The 21,465-nt window shown below is 50.1% G+C and overlaps 1 protein-coding gene across 3 annotated transcripts in view; it reads left to right on the top strand.

Annotated features, from left to right (window-relative positions):
- Positions 1 to 20,681, top strand: part of MAP3K9 (mitogen-activated protein kinase kinase kinase 9) — an 80,924-nt gene extending 60,243 nt beyond the window's left edge. The window contains exons 6-12 of one of the 3 annotated variants that reach the window (XM_030319445.1): positions 3,724 to 3,964; positions 5,633 to 5,755; positions 7,125 to 7,278; positions 10,589 to 10,771; positions 11,090 to 11,202; positions 12,185 to 12,988; positions 14,308 to 20,681. In XM_030319445.1, coding sequence (XP_030175305.1) covers positions 3,724 to 3,964; positions 5,633 to 5,755; positions 7,125 to 7,278; positions 10,589 to 10,771; positions 11,090 to 11,202; positions 12,185 to 12,988; positions 14,308 to 14,792 — 2,103 coding nt within the window. In that variant the 3' untranslated portion in view covers positions 14,793 to 20,681. Of the gene's footprint in view, positions 1 to 3,723; positions 3,965 to 5,632; positions 5,756 to 7,124; positions 7,279 to 9,607; positions 9,677 to 10,588; positions 10,772 to 11,089; positions 11,203 to 12,184; positions 12,989 to 14,307 lie in introns of all 3 variants that reach the window. The other 2 variants (XM_030319446.1, XM_030319447.1) reach the window with 2 other exon arrangements.
- The last annotated feature ends 784 nt before the right edge of the window (positions 20,682 to 21,465 follow it).

Genomic DNA, 21,465 nt, shown 5'->3' with positions numbered 1-21,465 from the left:
AACACCAGCACCTATGTTGCTTCTACTACAGGGGCCAGGCTGGACCTAAGGGCTATAGCTGCGGGCATAAGCGGCGTCCATGTGTCTCTTGGTTAATTTCTGTTTTCCCTTCCCATTCCCCATTATGGGCATTTGGGAAGCAATTTAATATAATAACAGTAGCTAAAACTGTGTATGTCTTTCAAGTTCTTTCACTTGAAATGTCTGATGATAAAAGAACCTTGTATCATTTTTATCTTGGGGGGGGTGGGTTATGGCCCTTGCCCCCAGCATGTAGGGCAGGTATTATCTTTTTCATCTCAAGGCTGAGGGTCAGTGACTTGTCTAAAGTCACACAGCCAGTATAGTGAGAGGCAGAATCTTGAACCTGGATCTTCTGATTCCAAAACCTTTTTCTCTCCAATATCATTGTTGTTTCCCTAAACAAATGACTTAAAAATCATTTCTGGAGCTGATGTGAAGAAATTAAACTCTTTTTTTTTTTTTTTTTAATGCCATATAGTAGTCCTAAACCTGGTACTATTTGGCAAGTCAATGAGCACTCTGCAGGGGAATGGAGTGAGTCTATGACATCTTTTGTGACCTGGGGGGTGGGGGGAATCCGACACTGACCTTGGAGCAGAGTAATTAATCGAGTTTGTTCCTGTTACTAATGCTATTCCAACTAGAAGAAACCTAGAGTTGCTGGTTCTTTTTAGACTGTTGAATCATTTGACTCTTGGTTTTCTTTCTTTTGATTGATGAAATTATAAGGGTACTAGCCACTAAGAAGAATGAAACTTGGGGGGCGCCTAGGTGGCGCAGTCGGTTAAGCGTCCGACTTCAGCCAGGTCACGATCTCGCGGTCCGTGAGTTCGAGCCCCGCATCGGGCTCTGGGCTGATGGCTCGGAGCCTGGAGCCTGTTTCCGATTCTGTGTCTCCCTCTCTCTCTGCCCCTCCCCCGTTCATGCTCTGTCTCTCTCTGTCCCAAAAATAAATAAAAACGTTGAAAAAAAAAATTTAAAAAAAAAAAAAAAGAAGAATGAAACTTGGATTTTGTCAGTAAATAGTTACTAGGAAAAGCCAAACCCATTCTCATAACAGCTAACATTCGTAGAGCATGTTCCCTGTGCCATGCTCTAAGTAATTAATATGAATTCTTATGTAATCTTACACAATAAGATAATAATTGTCTTACGTACCATGTGCTGTCAGTGCTGTTAACTCCATATTGCATATGATGCCCATGGTAATTCACTCCAGGCCACTATTCAGCCAGTTTGTTCCAGAGTCCTTGCTCTTTTTTCTTTTTCTTTTTTAAGTTTATTTTGAGAGAGAGAGAGAGAGAGCATGTCCACAAGTGGGGAAGGGGCAGAGAGAGAGGGAGAGAGAGAATCCCAAGTAGGCTCCACACTGTCAGTGCAGAGCCCGACGCGGGGCTGCAACTTAAGAACCGTGAGAACATGACCGGAGCCCAAGTCAAGAGTCAGATGCTTAACCGACTGAGCCACTCAGGTGCCCCCAGAGCCCTTGCTATGACGCCTGTCCATTATAAGGCTTGTAATTGGGCAAGTGAGGGTGAGATGGATAATGAGCTTTCTCTCTGGAGAGTTTCCTACTAAATCATTGTATGCAGATAATGTGATTTGCATACTAGAAGACTGATCCCCAAATAGGCGTTTCACAAGCAGGAGACTCACATGTTTGAGTCTTCCAGATATATGGTGCCATTGGCAAGTACTCCACAAATGTCCTGGTTTCCCTTATGATTCAGCTCATTCTCAGCGTGTCTCAACTTGACAGCTTCCACATATAGTGACAATGGATTTGTCTCTGGACTGGGGTCTGACTTCCCACAAAAGAGGGGGCTACAACACAAACCATCCCCTAGACAAGAGCGCACAGGAGAAGATGACTTAGGAAAGCTGAAAATCAGCTTGAACTTTTTAACTTTCCCATCTAGCAGCGAAATCAACCAACCAGGAATGATTTTTCTCAATCTTCCGTGTGTGTGTGTTCTCCTGATGGTGAAAACAAAGTACTGGGATAAGGAGAGCCAAGGTTTTGGGGGGAGCATACAACAGTTGCTTATTTCATTAAAGAAGGAGAAGTCCAAAAGTTCAGGCTCATCTCTCAGACACTTTGGATGAATCTGGGTTCCCGTAAAGGCGTGTATTTATAAAATTGAATTCTGTCTCCCCCTCCTTTCTCATTCACGCGTTGACACTGAGCACCTATCATGTACAAGACAGTTTTCAAGGTGCTAATCCTTTTCTCACTTCTGCCTTTTCTATAACATTTATTATCAATTTTGATACTCTCTTGAGAGTAGAGGGCAAGTTGAGTGAAAGTTCCTAAATGTCAGAATATTTTATTCCCCTCAGGTCTCTGTTCTCTCTTTGTTCTCTACCCACTGCTCAGCTTTGCCAATATGTGTTCACAAACTTTTTTCCTAGCTCTAGGCTCCCTTTCTACAGTCCAGAATGACTTCTTACAGTGGAGCATTCCATGGAGAAATTGTAGCTTTCGACCACAGAAGTGTTGCTCTGACTACTTTATTGAAGAAATGCCCATTTTTTTTTTTAGGTTTGACTACATCATGCCCCCTCACTTCAGTCTTACGCCCTGGGTAACCAGTGCTAACAGTTTAGATGCCAGATTTGACAATTGTATGTACATGTTCTGTTCTCATTCCTGTTTCCTCTCCTAATACCTAATACCACCTCCCCTTCCCCCCGACCCCCCATCTCAGGAACTTCATAAATTCATGCAGAAGGAAAAAGGGGAAGCAGGCAAGAGGGCTTGCCCATCTACTAGGGCAGTGGTACTAGAGCAAGCGCCTGGCAAAGACTTTGGGAAATGTTTTCTCTTCTCTTCTGTGCTGTCATGGTCCTTCCACAGCAAATGGTTGTCCTTTGAGATAAGAGGAGAGTTCAAACCACATGCCTCAGTAGAGTCCCTCACCAACTGAACAGAGGTTTAGAAGACTCCCTTTTTTGAACAATCACTCTGGAAATATATTTTTATTTGAGTGTTAGGTGATGCCTGGAGGGTGATTCATTTCTAGGGGGGGCACATTTTAAGCTAGATCACATTTAGTTGTCTCCGGTTTAAGAAACGTCCCTTATATAATGGGGAAAAAAATTAAAATAGAACCAAGTCTGTGAATTTTTTTAAAATGTTTTTATTTATTTTTGAGACAGAGAGAGAGAGCATGAGCAGGGGAGGGAGGGGCAGAGAGAGAGGGAGACACAGAATCTGAAGCAGGCTCCAAGCTGTCAGCACAGAGCCTGACGCGGGGCTCGAACTCACCGACTGTGAGATCGTGACCTGAGCCAAAGTCGGACACTTAACCGACGGAGCCACCCAGGCGCTCCCCAAGTCTGTAAAATTTAATGACAGGATTATATTTTCTACCCAACCCCCCCCCCATTTTTTTCCAATCACAGGCAATTTTTATCAGTAATCAGGGAGCACCTGGGAACTACCAGCTCCTGTCTCCAGGGCTGCGGTGGCCGTGTCCTCAGTGTGGCCGTGCCCAGCTTTCCCGTCCCCAGCGTCCGGCGTGGTCAGGTGTCCGTTTACCAGCTACCTGTGAGGCCCGCATCTCCTCCTGGGACCGGGGGTATGGGCATCACAGGAGCGCTGTCCAGGTTTCCGGGAAGCACTGGCCCTTGGGGGCCCTCGGCCTCCATCCCTGCACTGAACACCCCGTCTTCTCCCCGCTGCGTCTGCCGCTGCAGGAGCTCCGCACCTGGGAGGAGGAGCTGACGCGGGCCGCGCTCCAGCAGAAGACGCAGGAGGAGCTGCTGCGGCGCCGCGAGCAGGAGCTGGCCGAGCGGGAGATCGACATCCTAGAGCGGGAGCTCAACATCATCATCCACCAGCTGTGCCAGGAGAAGCCCCGGGTGAAGAAACGCAAGGGCAAGTTCAGGAAGAGCCGGCTGAAGCTCAAGGATGGGAACCGCATCAGCCTTCCTTCCGGTCAGCGGCGGGGCTGGGGGCGGCTGGGGGGGTAGGGAGCAGGGCAGCCTGCTGCAGGGGACCCGGGGGGGTGGCCGGGGATGGGGCTCTGGGGCTCAGAACGGAGCAGGTTGGACATGGCCCGTTCCGCTCACTGGAAAGACTGGCCTGCGGAAAAGCTACCCGGCTCCGGGGGAGTTTTTGAGGGTGACTGAACACAGGGTGTGAAGGAAGACTGACTGGTGGCTGGTGGACCTGACAGGCGGGCACGGTCCAGACTGACAGTCGCGTGGTGGCTCACATAGACACGTCTCACATGAGGCAAGCCCAGTGAGGAGGCCCAGAGCTGCAGGGGCAGATTCCGGGGCATGAGTATGCCAGAGACGAGAGAACGCCGTGCTCTGCAGAATAACTTATCTCTGGCTTTCTTTAAATAATTAGTTGTGTGCGAGCAGTGGAGATCAGGATTAATGTGTAAGAATTTGATTTATGTACAACCTTTCAGAAGCACATTGGGTGAATAAAGGCACATCTGGAGTACGTCCAGGCTTGGGGAAATGCAAAGTAAAAGGAATCTGTGAAGTAGAATCTTTGTGGGGTGTAGTGTACCCGTGGAGGGAGGTGAGTGTGTGTTTATGTAGATAAAAAAAACTTCGTTGTAGTCTAAGTTTATCAGGTCTGGGAAGCAAACCTATAGAAGTGTAAGGAACCAAGGGAAAAGGGCGGAATAGGAACAATAGCCGATGATTGGTAAGCGCTGGTGGCTTCGGTACAGACAAGGGAATCCATTCAGTGAAATTCCGTGACTTTGTTTGTGGGACATGTACTGGTGTCCGTGTTGCACATTTTTTCTGGCCAGGCAACAGGGAGTCTTTGAGTCCCTCTCGAACGTGTTGTGTGTGGTGCCGCGCTGCTGCCGTGTGCTGGGGAAGGCTCATAGGAAAACAGCAGCTCCCACCTTCCGGGACACTGCATCTAGTGGGGAGACCTAGGTGTGAACACTCAGCTGTTCACGCTTCTCGATACATGAGGACACTGGAACTTAGAAATCCAGAGCTGCGAGTTTTACGTTCTTCATGCTCTGCCATAACTGCCTCTGGAAGACGTCGCAGTCTGGACCATTAGCCCCATTGCCCTCACTTTCCTAGGTTCCCACCAAGGATTAGTCCTAATTACTCTGCCCTGCCTGCACTCAATGAGAAACATCAGTCTCCCTGCTTTGGTCCCTAAGAAAAGGGGCCATGTACTAATAGATTGTAAGTAACAGAATTGTTTTTATTTATTTTGAGCTGAAATCAAGAGTGGGACACTTAATCGACTGAGCCACCCGGGCACCCCAAGAAAAAGAATTTTAAGTTAGATTTCCTAGAATACGCAACAAGTCTCATGTCTTAAACAACTATTGTAAATCTGTATATATGAGATTTGCTTAGACAGTGAATTTTCCTTCTCCTCATATGTTGGTCCTGCTGCCCTGCCTTCTTTGGGGAGAAAGAGAACATTTCCTAGGTGAACAAGTTGCTTCTTGGGAAACTGGGGCCTGTCCCCTCAAGCCCAGGACATGTCACTTTTCTCATAGGAACTAGATTATGGGAAAATGCATCTAGCGGGGATGCATTCACTTTTCTCATAGGAACTAGAGTATGGGAAAATGCTAATGCACACACATGTCTGTGTTTCCCCAAGCAGATTTCCAGCACAAGTTCACGGTTCAGGCCTCCCCCACCATGGATAAAAGGAAGAGTCTCACCAACAGCCGCTCCAGTCCTCCTGCGAGCCCCACCATCATTCCTCGCCTTCGAGCCATCCAGTGTGAGACTGTTTCCCAAATTAGCTGGGGCCAGAACACACCGGGGGCACCTGTCCCCTGCTCTGTCCAGCCACCGACTGGCCCAGGCTTGCTCCATCCATAACTTCTGCCACCTCTCCTCGACAATGTGTATATACATGCACATATGTACGCAAACCCGTAGCCCTCCTTCTTGTCTCTCTCCATTAGCTTTACTACTGCCTCCTCTACCTTTTACTCTTAGATCCCAGCAAAGGGGGTTGTGGGTATCGACGGGATCCTTAGTGAACTACAAAGCAATTTGGAAACTGGTGTGTGATATAGATACCCTGGTACCTGGCCTGGGTTGCTTGGTACCCTGGCCTACGGACCTTGTGCACTCTCCGCATGTTTGGGGCATCACTGTTTTTCTTTTGTTCATGCTTCCCAGGGAAGGGTGTTTTCAAAGTGTAGTTCCTAAGAAAACTCGCCAAAGACTTTGTGATAGGCCAAATTGGGACCGATTTTATTTTCACCACCGTGTTGACTGAAAAGAATTTACACACACACGTGTGTGTGTGTGTGTGTGTGTGTGTGTGTACATGAACAAAGTAGTTCCCCTAACTTAAAGATAGAGATTTCATTTTTTTAAAAGCCCTAGATTTCTGGCTATCCTTGAAAAATCGGTTCGTATCAGTGGATTCCCTTTTTCACGTGGCCGCAGTTGGCTAGAACCAATGGCAGTTTCCTTATGCACCATATTTTGCCTCAGTCCCCTCAGCTCCCTATTTTTTGGTGTCTGAAATCATTCACTCATGTATGATGTAAGCCTCTGAAGCATTTGGGTTTCAGCCCTTGTTATAAGGTAGCAATGTCAGAAGAATGTTCCTCCTCTCTTATCTAGTATATTTCTCTAGGCCTGTTCCCTCCCCTTCCCCTACTCCTGACTTCCTTCTCCGTAGTCTTAAGTTCCTCATTATCTTTCTTTCTTACCTACAATTCCTTTCTGCACTTCCAAGTCTTCCTTACCCCCTTATATTTTTTCTCTCCTTCCTAACTCCTCACCCACTGCCCCTCCCCGTCCAGTCCCACCCAACAAAACCAAGATCTGTTTGGAACTCTGCCGTCTGGCTGGCCTGAGCTCCAGCTTTGCATTGGACTTACGAGAATCTGGGCAGTTTTTCCATGTTTGGTACTTTGCGAGTGCTCAGTGATTGGTGGCTGAGGACTTGAAGGCTCCACTTGGGCACAGAGTTTTTGAGGAGGTGTGACTTCTTCCCTGTAACTCCGTGCGTGTGTGTCCACGTGCGCATGTGTCTGTGTCTGTCCGGTAAGGTAGAGGCTAGTTTTGGGGCGGGGGGGGGCCCTGTCTATCTTTCTTTCCAGATCCCATCCAACTTTTGTTATTCACAGTGACACCAGGTGAAAGCAGCAAAACCTGGGGCCGGAACTCAGTCGTCCCCAAAGAGGAAGGGGAGGAGGAGGAGAAGAGGGCCCCCAAGAAGAAAGGACGGACGTGGGGGCCAAGTACACTTGGTCAGAAGGAGCTTGCCTCAGGAGACGAAGGGTAAGAGCCAGAATGTAAGAGATTCTTTCCACTTAAAGATGGGTATACCCTTTTAAAACTATGATATGAAACACCGTCTCCTCTGTTGTGTTTCATTGCTTTCTGAGAAATTACAAGCTTCAGTTTTCCAATGTCCTCATTTCCTGAACCTCCTAGGACAGGGCTCAGCATACGTTTTCTGTAAAGGGTCAGATAATAAATATTTTAGGCTTTGTGGGTCACATCCTCTCTTTTGCAATTACTCACCTCCTGTGTTGTAGTGCAAGGGCAGCCATAGACCATGGGCACTTTGTAAATGAATGAGCGTGGCTATGTTGATTCAGTAAAACTTTACGAAGGTAGGTGGTGGACAGGATTTAGGCCCCTCGTTGTAGTTTGCCGACACCTACAGGTGTCTGACTCAGAGTTGCAGGTACATTAAGCATGAACCAAATGTGATGAGTTCAGCCAGGTGTCCTACTTGTACCCGGCTCTTCCCTTAAAACATCCGCTCAGAGCCAAGAGAAGGAAGAGCAAGGCTTACAGGCCTCTCTTGACTTGGAGGCTTATCCCGAAGCAAGGGCAGGTGGAATGACCCAGCCCTGGTAGCCATGTGACCCCAGGGCCAACCGGAGCTTCTCTTAAGCCCCACCTCATTGCTACACGGACAGGTGTGAGCACGTCCTCTGAGCGAAGCAGGGGACCCGGCTTTGTGCCCTGGATGTGCTTGTGTTCTTACAAGTTAAATTCTCTCAAGTCCCGGTTCTTCGTAGGCCAGTCGCTCACCGTGTAGTGGTGGCGAGCATAACCCCTGACCCCAGGCTGCCTGGGCGTGAATCCTGGCTCCACCATGCCTCACCGTGTGGCCTTGTGTTTCCTCATCTGTAAATCGGCGGTTATACCAGTACCCATCTCCCGGGGTTGATGTGAGGATTAAATAAGTCCATTTTGGGAAGTGCATACAAGATTAGCTGGCTCATAGGAAGCATTTGTAATACCTGCTGTGATGGTTCTTCCCTGCTCCTGGTGCATTTTCTATTTCGTACCTTCTTCTTGGTGTTAGAGGCTAGAATCCTGTTTTTTGACTTTTCTGAGCCTGTGAGAATAGGCAGTAATCCCCTTCGCCCTTTTCAGAGACTTTCCTGAACTTGTGCCCGAACCTGTAAGTGGCCTTGGTATTCCTTCGAATACTAAGAAGATTTCATGTCCAAAATCTGTTCTCTCATGTCAGATCTGAGCTGAGAACGAAAATAGCAATTGGATTCAAAAAGGATTGACTCCGAAGCCAGGCTTTAGAAATCACAAATACCTTGGAATAGAAAATTTAGGTACATAGGGTGAACTGCCTGAGCTCTGTGAGGGCTCGATGATGGTCCTCTAGGAATGGTGAATTGCTCTGCTGTGCTAGGTCCTGTAGAGGCAGGATCTCCCTCAGTTTGGATTCCTTCGAGCCCTGGGGTAGAGTAGGGTTAGGATGGGTCTGAAAGTCAGTCACGCTGAATCCCTGGATGTTTCTGACATTTCAGTAGCTTCTCTGGTTCTGCTTCATTTATAGATGTTTTTCGTCTTGTTTAGTGAATTAACTTTGGTTCATGTTTCAAAATATTAACTTTGAATTTTCTTCCTCCTTGCATAGATGTGTCCTCAAAACTACTGAAGCATTTCATAGAGGTGGGGGAGGGGAGGGGCAGAGAGAAGGAGAGACAGAATCCCAAGCAGACTCTGCACTGTCAGCATAGAGCCCAATGTGGGACTCGAACTCAAAAACTGTGAGATCATGACCTGAGCCAAAATCAAGAGTCGGACGCTTAACTGACTGAGCCACCCAGGCGCCCCAAAATATGACTTGAATTTTTTATGATTCTCCATTCCTGTTGAAGAAATAAAGTATATTCTGTTCATTCTCGAGTAAAGGCTTCTTTAACGTCAGAAATTTTGGGAGCCTCTGTGTGATAATATTTCTAATTTTAGCCCCTATCAACGGAAGAAAATAATCCCTAACAACAAAAAGCTATATTGAATTCAGTAATGTTAAGTGACTATACATCCTTTAAAAAACGAGTACATATCTATAGGAAACGTATGCACTTGCTTGTAGATAGCTTGGGTATCTGTGGGTTCACGCGGCCTCTGCAGTTATGCTGTGGCTGCTCAAGGACCTTTGTCCCACAGATTGGGAGGTCCTGGGTCTCCTTGTTAGGATTCCTTCATCACGTGGGCTTTGCTTACCGGGCCAGAGGAGGGCAGCTACCAATGTAGCTAGAGTCAAGCCTTGAGGGCTCCCATGTGGGAGATACTGAATTGGATGTACCCACTGTCACCTACTACTGATTTTCTTTATTCATTGAAGATCCCCTCAGAGACGTGAGAAAGCTAATGGTTTAAGTACCCCATCAGAGTCTCCACATTTCCACCTGGGGTGAGTCTAATCTGCACCCTTTCATCAAATGTGTTCGTAATAGTCCCCTTCCATTTCCTTGTCCTCACAGCACATCCGGTAGAATCAAACCTCATTATTGCCAAGGCTATGCTGATTTTTTTCCTTTAAAGCAGTACCATCGTGCACCCTGGGAAATTCCTGTGTTGGTCTGACTTTCCCTCTCCTCACTTCTCTGACCATTCCCGTTGTGGATATTCTCCTGGCACCCTTAGTTTTAGGGGGCAGTACATGACTATTTATGCTTTGAACTTTAGCACTGGCTTTGACTTTGCTAATCTGGGTTCCCCTTGAACTCAGGGCTGGAGGTGATGTTATAAGATCATCAGCTAAAAGTCCCAGGCTGTGGGTTTGGTTAGCATGCTTATCCCTGGCTGTTTATTTTGGTTGAAACCAATGGTGGCCGGAATATACTTGAATTCACTGGTGTTTCTGACAGCACTTGAAATAGAGATCTGAAGTGAGGGGAAAAGTTGGTCCCTCTCTCTCCCTCAAGATGGACCGGGAAGAGTGGGCTTTAGCTGAACAGCTTTTCCTGGCCCTAAAATGAGAGCCACCTCTGGTTATAATCCTGGTATGTCCAAAGCAGCCATAACCCACGGAGTCCTCAGCCTTCTCTCTTCGTTGTCCATTAGAGAAAAGACCAGTGCTTCTGGGCCTCTGATTCCCCCATCGTAAAGGGGGTTGATGGGGTGCCCCGTCAGGATCCTCAGAGTTACTGGCTGGCAGGTGTGAGCTCATCACAGGGACTTGAAAGCAAGCTCCTGCCCTTTTCCTCTTCATTCCCAGACAAACCAGGGGCTCGAGTGAAGCATTATGTACTACCCACATAGGTCTGTCCCAAAGTGCACTGCTTTGGTGCAGCTTTGTTGGCTGATTTTTGTTTTTGAAAAGTGGATGGCTTGGAAAGTTGCCTAAGCATGCCGTGAGCTTGGAAGGAGAAGTTGAGAAATGGCCCATCCCTGCTAGCTCATCTGCCCAGGGCTCGCCTGGGATCACAAGGCTTCGAATTGCAGTATCTCTGATGTCAGCAGTGTGCTGGACACAGTGTCCTGGAGTGATCGTCTCTGCCTTAAGGTGGGCTCAGGCAAGACCCTGGCCAGTGCTGGGCAGTCCTCATTCTTCCTGTCTTCTTGCCGGCCTGCCTGCTAGATCTTTCCACAGCTCCGTAGCAGCATGTGAAGGGGTGGGTTCATGGCCCTGCTTTTCTTTTCCTGGAGCATGTGCACTTCTGTTTGTGACACGAGGGGACCCAGTAATGTTCGTTACCCCGAGGCTCTTGGGCTTTGGTGGAATTAAGCACACAGAAAGAGACGTTTCCATGGGCCCCTGGAGGTGAGGGTGGAGTAAGGGAAGTCACCAGTTCTAACAGTTCCCCCATTTCCTCCTATTTAGCCTCAAGTCCCTGGTAGATGGATATAAACAGTGGTCGTCCAGTGCCCCCAACCTGGGGAAGGGCCCGAGGAGTAGCCCAGCCCTGCCAGGGTTCACCAGCCTTATGGAGATGGGTAAGCATGGCCCTTGTCCTGACTGTCCCTGTTCCCTCAGGGAACTTCTGGCCAAGCTTCTGGGAGTGTTTGAGGACCCCTAGTACCACCTCATGGGAATTGTCTCCTCTTTGACCCAACTCCTGGGCCCTCACCCTATTCCCTCTTCATTGGCTCTACTCCCATTGCATCAAACCTTCCCAAATCACAGTTTGTTCCCACTGCTGCCATGGAGCCTGCCCTTGGCCTCCTATCCCAGGGCGCCGGTTGTAGTCTCCTTAGGGCAGTGCAGAGGGTGAGGACTTGAATCAGGCGCTTCCATCTGCTTGGGTCTCTTTCCTTTGTATTTTAACATGGGGAGTCTGCAAGACAGGAGATGGTGGTGGAAGACACTGTGGTCTTTCTCTAAGGAAGCTTTCTAGTTGCCTGTGATTGCTGAATGGGTAAGGTCTTCTCCAGGCTCCCTCTCTCTCTCAGATAGGATGTCCTCTTCTCTCTGAAGATTTTCAAGTCTTAGTAGGTCAGTCTACAGCGTAGATGGGCCTTCACCCATGTAGAGGATTCCAGTCCGTTGCGGGACACTGGTCTTGAGACCGGCCTCTAGGCCATTGTTGTAGAAATTCAAGGTCCCTTCCAGTTTTAAGGTGCAAAAAAGTTAGGGATGTTTCTGTTCTACCCACTATTCTAGGAAACTCACACACTGTACCTCTTGTGTTGAGGATCCCAATGCAAGAAGTAGGAAATTAGCAGATTTGTCTGCACACAGGAAAATAGGCTCTGGAATGGAGAGTGATTGCCTCATACTGGCCACGGTTGAGTGTGGAGGGGTAAAGCCCTGTGGGTGCAATGCCCAGTCCTTATCCTGCCTGTGAGACTGTTTGACCCTTGCACTCCTGAAAATCCACCAGGAGGCCCAGGGTTGGGGAGAAGGATGAGATTCTTACTCTTGCTGCCTCATTCCCGTTTCCTGTCCCCCACACCCTGCCATTTTTGTCATCTCCAGAGGATGAGGACAGCGAAGGCCCCAGGAGTGGGGAGAGTCGTCTACAGCATTCACCCAACCAGTCCTACCTCTGTATCCCGTTCCCTCGAGGAGAGGATGGGGAGGGCCCCTCCAGTGATGGAGTCCACGAGGAGCCCACCCCAGTCAATTCAGCCACCAGTACCCCTCAGCTGACGCCAACTAACAGCCTCAAGCGGGGTGGCACCCACCACCGCCGTTGTGAGGTGGCTCTGCTTGGCTGTGGGGCTGTTCTCGCGGCCACAGGCCTGGGCTTTGACCTGCTTGAAGCTGGCAAGTGCCAGCTGCTTCCCCCAGAGGAGCCTGAGCCACCAGCCCGGGAGGAGAAGAAGAGGCGTGAGGGTCTTTTCCAGAGGGCCAGCCGTCCTCGTCGGAGCACCAGCCCCCCATCCCGGAAGCTCTTCAAGAAGGAGGAGCCCATGCTGTTGCTAGGAGACCCCTCTGCCTCCCTCACGCTGCTTTCTCTCTCCTCCATCTCGGAGTGCAACTCCACCCGCTCCCTGCTGCGTTCCGACAGTGACGAGATCGTGGTGTACGAGATGCCCATCAGTCCGGTTGAAGCCCCACCCCTGACCCCTTGCACCCACAACCCCTTGGTCAACGTCCGAGTGGAACGCTTCAAGCGAGACCCTAACCAATCCCTGACTCCTACCCATGTCACCCTTACGGCCCCCACGCAGCCCAGCGGTCACCGGCGGACTCCTTCTGACGGGGCCCTCAAGCCAGCGGCTCTCTTAGCCAGCAGGAGCCCCTCCAGCAATGGGTTGAGCCCCAGCCCAGGAACAGGTGAGTCCTGTCCTCCTTTTCTCTTTCCTGCTCTTGGGCCTCCCGGGTGTGGCAAGATTGGAGTGAATGGCAAAATTAGAATGACAGTTCCTCCTCTGACTCGGCCCACCAGGACGTGCTGCCCTGGGGTTGGAGAGATGTCCAGGCCCGACTGATTTCTCTCTGTCCTGTGCCTCGGCAGGGGGCTTCCCTGAGGAGTGAAGGCAGACCGCAGGTTCTGGGAAGAATCGGACCCAGGGCTCCTGTAGGATGTTCAGGCCCTGGGTCTTGGAGGGCACAGTGCAGTGCCTTCAGGGCATAGGAGGGGCAGGAGCCGAGCTGTGCTCGTTCCCTGAAGTGGAGACAAAAGTTACCAGAAGGAATGCTACACTCATACAGGAGGGGTATTTGTGCCACGTAGCTGGGCTCTTGCCTGTGATTACAGCTTAGTACAGACCTACTCGTGGGCAAGCTTCCTCCCATGCATCCTGCCTGTATCGCTCATCCCTTGTTCGTGCCTGACTCCAAATCCAGATACATTCCTGTATCTGTGCCTGTGCATGAGCTCGCCTTCCCTGTCTGACGCTGGGCCACCTGGGTGTCCACATCCCTGTCTTTTCCTGCCACTGTCACTTGCTCCCTAGAAGACCGAAACCTGACTTTGCAACCCCTCTCACCCAGTAGGAGAGGAGATGGCGACTGGGATTTCAGGGAGATTTTGAGTGTAAATGACAATTGTATTTTCCCTTTCGGCTTTAGATTTTTTATTGTACTCAGGTATGTGTCCTCTTTGGGAAGAGACCTTATGACTCATCTTCAGATTTTTGAGACCTAGATTTGTTCTGGCCTCACGTTTATTAAATGGATGAACTGGAAATAAACAGACACTTCCTTACGTCAGGGGTCAGCAAACTTTCTCGGTAAAGGGCCAGATAGTAAATATTTTAAGCTTTTGGGGTCGTACGGTCTCCGTTGTAATTACTCAACACTGCTGCTGTCGTGGGAGAACAAGCCGTAGGTGCGGCTGTGTTACAATAAAACTTGTTTTGCAGACCACAGGGTGGCCCATGGATCGTAGGGTTTTCATTATGGATGTGACCCCCCTATGTCCTCTTCTTATTTTATTATCGGAGACAGTGATCATGGCCTTCTAGTTCACTGTTGTATCCCCAGTGCCTCCCAGCACACTCCGCTGCACGTAGTAGGTGCTGCTTAAAGATTTGTTGCTCGTGTTATTCCAGGTGAATAGGGATGTGGCAGGTATGGGGAGGGAGCAGTGTCTATCTGGTCTAGAAATGTGTGCCATCACCTGATGCCTCTCCCTCTGTCTCTTTGCCCAGGAATGTTGAAAACCCCCAGCCCCAGCCGAGACCCAGGTGAATTCCCCCGTCTCCCTGACCCCAATGTGGTCTTTCCCCCGACCCCAAGGCGCTGGAACACACAGCAGGATTCTACCCTGGAGAGACCCAAGACCCTGGAGTTTCTGCCTCGGCCACGTCCTTCTGCCAACCGGCAACGGCTGGACCCTTGGTGGTTTGTGTCCCCCAGCCATGCCCGTAGCGCCTCCCCAGCCAACAGCTCCAGCACGGAGACACCCAGCAACCTGGACTCCTGCTTCGCTAGCAGCAGCAGCACTGTGGATGAGCGGCCCGGACTCCCGGCCCTGCTCCCGTTCCAAGCGGGGCCGCTGCCCCCTGCTGAGCGGACGCTTCTGGACCTGGACGCAGAGGGCCAGAGCCAGGACAGCACCGTGCCGCTGTGCAGAGCCGAACTGAACACACACAGGCCCGCCCCTTATGAGATTCAGCAAGAGTTCTGGTCTTAACACGAAAAGGGTTGGGGGCGGGCAAGGGGGAAGCAGGAGGAGATGGGGGGAGCTGGCTGGCACAGCCCTTTCTCGGAGTTGGACCCCCTGAAATCCAGCCCTACTTCTTGCACTGATAATGCACTTTGAAGGTGGAAGGGATGGAAGCAGGGCCACTTCAGAGGGTCCCCTGCCCTGTAGGGCCTTTCTACCCATGTCCACTGGAAGGGGCTGCGGCCATCAGCTCTGGCTGTGTAGGGGAGGGCGGGGTGCGTGCATGTCCCCCACCCTCCACAGTCTTCCTCGCCTTTACGGTGACTCTGCAGGGTCACTCAGCCAAATCTGTCTGCTGCCCCCTCTCCTCAGCCCCCTGGGTAAGCCTGGAGCCTGTCCCGGAGTCCTTTTGTGAGCCCTGAGTTCAGCCTTCCCAAACACCAGTATTGGATGATCTGTGATTGATTTTGCTCCTCTTCCACATTCTTCCCCAGCACCCATGAATCAGAGTCTCATCTGGTGTGAGATAACACGCTTTTGTGTGCCCTAAGCCCTTACATGCCCGCTGGAGGACTGAAGGCAAGGTGCCCCAGTGTGGGACGTAGGAGTTGAGGGACCTGGTACTTACCCGCCTGCCCTTCCAGGTGCCCCGCTTATTTATTTGAGCCCCACAGGGGTAAGGGGACCTGGGGGGAGGAGAGGGAATTAGGAAAAACAGAGTCGAGTGGCAGCAAAGAGGGTAACAGAGTCTGCCCTTGTTCCTTTCGGAAACACACAAATAAAGGCAGAAACCAGCACCTGTTGATGGCATCCATCTCCTACCCGGGGTCTGGACGTGGCCAGACCAGTTTCCGATACAAACATGCTCATCCCAGGGATAGTTTCTTGGGAGACTCACTCACTGGTGCCAGTTCTGAAGCCAGAGACAAAGTTCCTGTGTTGGTCCGTTCTGTTGTTCTGGTCGTTATGTGTTATGCCCTTCCCTGGATCTTTCCTCCAATCCCTGGAGCCAGTGGATTATGTGTTTGGTTGGTAGATATCTCTGCACTGCACCAAAATAGCATATTGGTGGTGGGGGGGTGGGAGGGTCCCGGACACTGGGAGCTGGAACTGTGGGGATTTCTTCTCAGCCACACCATCCATTACGGGATGCCCTTGAAGTAAGACGGAGCCATTAGTGGTACCTTCCACACATGGATATGGTGAGGCGATGATGTTCGTGGGGTGCTTAGTGAGCCACTGATATACAGGAACCTTTGAGCCCCAGGCACTGCAGACTGACCGAGGGCTCATGCCTCTGGGCACAGGTGGCCCCTGATGCTGGGCTCTGGACCCTGAGCTGGGTAGGAAGGAGAGCAGAGGCCAACCCTGACTTTTCTGGAATCTGTTTCCTTAACTGGAATGTTGAGCTGCTTGTGGAGCTTCCTCCTGTGTGCCTGCACCATTTCCACTTCCCCTGGGGCCTCCCGTGTCAAGTGTGAGCGGTTGCCTTTGTGCAGGACGCACACGTAAACTTGATTGGGAGCAGAGCCTTGGGTCATGCTCCTCTCCCCTCCAGACTCTCCAAATGTGGCTTCCCTGTCTCTTATCATGGAATATTTCCTTGGAGACGTTGGCGGACCGCCTGCAGGTTCCCTGCATTTGCTGCCCGCCTGCCAGAAGGAGGAAAGCAGTGAAGCTGGCACAGATGATGAGTTTGGTCACCGCTCTGTCTCTCTGTCACTATGATCAAGTCCCAACCCGGGAATGAGGAAAGGGGTGACCTTGGTTTTCGAATGGCTCCCGGTTTTATGAGCTCGCTGGCACTTTGGTTCAAGGGCCCCCCCTCATCTTGGGTGGGAGGCACTCAGTTTTGTTGCCCATGGTGTCTCATCTCTCTCCTCTTTTTTCAGTGAAGACTGTAGAGATTTCTTTTTTTTTTTTTTTGCCTCCGTCCCCTCACCCCTTGGCTGGGGTGGGGGGGGGGGGGAGGAGTTGTGGAATGTGAATCCTATTAACAGTTCCAGCCAACCGAGGGACTCCTCTTCATTCTTGATTGGGGAGGGGGCCACAGATGGTGTGTTCTGGGCCCTTCCCTGGACTCTCCATAGCCCCAGTTCCTAAGTCTCTAATGTGTCTATAAGCCCTTGGTTCCACTAAATGGCCCTTTGGCGGGGCACAGCACACAGCATAATCCAAACCTTGCTGGCTCTGGACAGTGCTCTGTGCTGTGAGGCAATTGACCGTTTTCTACTTTTTGTTGTTAGGTTGCAGCCATCTTTTGGGGAAGTGGTAGTATAACTGATGTAATGGGCACGGAGTGGTGGCCACTTGCCATTGAGTAAGAGGCTGAACCCATTTCTTACTCCTCCAGCCGGAGGAAAGACAAAGACTGGGTCTGCCATTGGTAGAATTGCACCTGTCGGAGGCAGAAGCAGGATTAGTCTGAGGCTGCTTCGTGAGCTGGCGCAAAGACAGAGGCATTCTCTCAGCTCCTCCATATCCCGTCTCTGATGGGCCCCTGCCTGCCACATTCTCTCTCTGTAAGGTGAGGCGTGGTGGGATAAGGATCCTATAGAATTTGAGTTGTCCACGTAGGCTCCCTTGTCTCTATGGTCACGGTCAGGAGCAGGCCTTGAAGCTGGGATTGAGCCCCTGCGTTGGCAGTAGCCAGAATCCCTTTTACTCTTTCCGTTTCTTTCCTTCCCTCTGTTCTTGGCAGGTGTTCATTACCCAAAAGTGATTGGATGATTGGAATCCAGTGGCCCCCAGCATCAGGGGCCACCAGTGATGGTGATTGGAAACAGATACTGCTCTCTGCCCTTTGTCCTCAGATCCCTCGTCTCCTTCCACTGATTCTAAACAGGATTATCCTCTGTTTACCCCCCCTTGGGGATCCAGGTCCCTGCCAGGGGCTGAGTGGATGTCTCCATTATCCTCATATTATTTCTAAGAGGCTTGGTGGTTACTCTCTCTTCACTTCACATCCTTTAGTATCCCAAGGGTCTGGTAGTAATGATGAACGTGATGATGATGATGTCTTCTATTTGTCAACTCAGAATAGTGCTAACCTTTCCTCCTGGCCTTTACAAAATTGCATCATTTTCCTTCTGATACACTTGCTGGTAGAGAAGAGAAAATGCTTAAAGAGGAAGAAATTCAAGGGAAGGGAAATTTGAAAGCTGCCTGGACTGGTCGCTGAGTCGGGCACCAAGCTCTAAGACTTGAACAAGGTGTCTGTCTTCCACCATCTGTTTTGCTGTCTGGCTCCCCTTTTAGCCACTCTCACATTTCCTTCCTGTAAAAGCAACCATTACCTGTTTCCCGGTCAAGGGCAATGAGAACATGTTTCAGAGCAGGTCGGCGAAGCATGCAGCTCCCAGCCGGCCATTAGGACAAATTGCTGACCTTAACAGTGTGGTCCTCACCACTTTTGCCTCTAAGGGACTTGCCTAGTGTTTCTTACTTTGGTTTCTGGAAGAGTAGTGGTTTGGAGCTGGCTTAGAATGACTAACGGGGGCCATGGTCAGGCACATCTTCTGCGTTTTTGCAGCACCTGGTGTTTACAGACCTCCTTTCTGATCCCCCACTTAACTTGTCAGGCTGGTCTTTCCCAGCATTAGTGTCTTAGGAAGGAGGAAAATAGGAGACCAGGAGGCTGGAGTCAGCATCAGAATGACAGTTTGGGGTCTTGGAGTTTTTAGGAGTCATTCCCAGAGTCTTGTTTTTTTCGAGACTGGAATGAGGCCAATTTAATTCCTGGAAGAATCTTTGCGAGAAGGTCTGCCGGCCCTTGGGACGCATGTCCTGGTGTGAGGTTCTTTACAAGGCCCCTTTCCCCTCAGACCACGGTTGCTCAGGGACACAACAGGACATCCCAAGGGCATCTAGGTGTGGCTTGTTGTCAACACTCCTATTCCTCAGTCCCCACATTGGGCCCCCCTCCTCCCTCTGGCCCCCACAAGGAGGGAGACCCCTCCTGAGCATTGCTAACTCTTCAAGCTTGCTTTTAACAAAAGCACAGAACAGCGGGTTCTGAAAGGCTGGATGGCTGTGAATGGTTACACTTCAGGGAGCCTTGATCTTTTCTTCATGTGTTTAATTAAGCCTGTGCTTTTGACTCAGGTATGTGAGCCCCCCCCCCCCCCCCCCCCCTGCCTTCAAGCTGGTTGGAAACACTCCATTGCCTCTTGGAGGATTCGGGGGAAGAGGCAGGTGTTGCCCTTGCTGTAGTGCTGGGCCTTTCCTGAAAGCTCTGCCAGAGACTGGCCCTGGGTCAGGGGTGAGAGCAGCCCGCACCGCAGTGTGTTGTGATCATAAATGACCATGGTGGCAAGAACGGCAGGAACACGGTGACCTGAGCTGCCCACATGCTAGTGTGCGAAGTTGCAAGTGTCTCCTCCCCTCTGTAGACCTGTGAGCCCAACAACGAACTGAGGATGATGCTGTCTTCTCTACCTGAAGCACGAAGCCCTTTAACTTTAAAATGTATGGTCCTGGAACCCAGGGTCCAGCACTGATAAGCCTCACCTTGCTAGTTTATTTCCCTTTGTGGAGAAAAGTGTGGGGGTTGGGTGGGGTGGGGGGTGGTTGTAGGTCAAAACCAGCCGAATATTGGCAATTTCCTGTGGTTCAGCCTACTAGGCCACTTGCCTCTCTCCTTGGCTTCAGGCCTGAGGATGGCTTCTTGTCAAGCTACATTTAGTCCTAGGAACACATTCCTAAATGCTCTCTTCTTTCAGACAAATCATTGCTTTCTTAGATCAGGAATTCAAATTAATAAAAATCCACATCAGAAAGGAGAACCCACTGCTGCTTCTGGGAGTTCTCGGTCCCTGGCACCTTCCAGGCCTTGCCACTGGACCCTTGGCATCTCAGGCACTGGTTTTTGAAGGCAGGAGGCAGAAACCAGAGTCCCAGCTAATTACGGCTAATTAATAGGATTTAGGTGCCTAACCAGCCTGACCCAGCTCTGGGCTTCTGGTTGGCTGTGCAGGTCAGGTGAACCTCTCATCATCTTCTCAGACTGCTGACGATTTCCCATTTGTCCTGATGAGATATTGACAGCCCTCCCGCTTTGTTCATTTCCGGTCTTGGGCACTGGCAGCACCCTGGCCTCCCTAGACAGCTCAGGGAGCCCGGTCATTTGTTGTTCTGAAGGTCGGGCTCTTTCCTTAACCTGGAAGCCGGTAGGACTGGTCTTCCTGATTCTTACTGCCTGTGGTTCCCTGCATCCCCCGCCTGTAGCCTTGCTTTGGGTTGTTAGCTCACGACTGCAGCTAGAAATTGAGAAGAGCCATTGTGTTGAGCTACATGCCCTTGGAACCCAGCTGTAGCAAAGAAGGGAGATGATGAACTTGTCAACTTTCTCCTCTGATTTTCCTCACTATCCATCCTAAACACACACGCTCACACATTCACACACTCACATATTCACATGCTCACATACAGATTTAGACTATCTTCTAGAGGATTAAGGAAAGAAGTTGGAGATGGGTTTTACTTAGTTCGCAGAAAAGCTTTCTTTGGGATTTTCCTTCCTGTTAGAGCCTTTGAGTCTAGGTAAAGTGAAAGTTCACATATGTGTTCGTTTTGTTTCTCTGTAATTAGCTACTAGTTCTCATCCCTAGGCCTTCCCCGTTTCAGTGTCTTGTTCATATGTCCTAACCCTGTGTCCTTGAATTCCCATTTTGCTTTGGGATTTAAGTTATTGTAATTTGTCAACAATATTTAAAAATAGAAAAGTCCTGAAGGAAACTTACCAGGTTCTTTTCTTTGGCTTTTTTTTTTTCAAGGTACTGTAAATTGTTAACTAGGGATGCCAAGCAGGCTTGGTTCAATGGCTAAACCTCTTATCGTATTACAGTGTAATGCCGATTCAGCCTGGTCCCACCACCAGAGCACACACAGACTTGAATAAAACTGTTACAACAATGACTTCTGGTTTGCCGTGGTGCTTTGTAAGCTTATCCTTTCCCCACTTTTTAATTAAACAAGATATCCAAGTAACTGGCTCTTGTGGGGGGATTTCCATATGCAGGGAAAAATAAAAACCATGGCTGTGGCACAGAAAACAGGAAGTGGGGGGAAAGCCCCCCTGAAGCCCCTGGAGCTCCCAGCTGGACCACAGAGGCCCTTCTGGCACATGGTGCTGAGCCGCATCTGCTGAGATGATTCAGTCTCTTCTCACAACTGACTTCTGCACAGGCTGCGGGTTTGGGCTTTCAGAGCCCCTGCAAGCGTGTGCTGTCTCCCACCCCTATCATCATCCACCCTGATGTTCCTGGTGAAGTTGTAAATGGGGCTAAGAGGACAAACAAGTGGAGTTGTACACGAGATTTTCTGCCTGTGAGGAAAATCTTGGATTCCTTGTCATCTCGATACTCTCAATGGCACTTGCCAGCTGTGTAACCTCGGGCAAGCCACTTAACCTCTCTGGGCCTCTTCTGGAGCAAGTTGATCACCAGGCAGCCTTTGTGCTTTCACTTTCCATGATTGTATATTGGGTGGGATGAGGGTGAAGACAGACGGGAAGAACCGTGTTGGGGGCTATCCTCTGCTGCCTTTGTCCCCTATTTCTTCATTCAGCTGAATGCGGAAGACAGCTTCTGAAACTTCTGTGTTGACACCCTCATATTTTACTGGTGTGACCTTGTATTTCATGCCATGTAGCTTAGCCTCGTCTTCTGCAGCCCAGAAAGGGTGACTGAGATGGGGTTCC

The sequence above is a fragment of the Lynx canadensis genome, chromosome B3 (assembly GCF_007474595.2).
Source record: "Lynx canadensis isolate LIC74 chromosome B3, mLynCan4.pri.v2, whole genome shotgun sequence".
Lineage (NCBI taxonomy): Eukaryota > Metazoa > Chordata > Mammalia > Carnivora > Felidae > Lynx > Lynx canadensis.
Note: the sequence above shows the minus strand (reverse complement) of the source record. Positions and strands in the feature narration are given on the sequence as shown.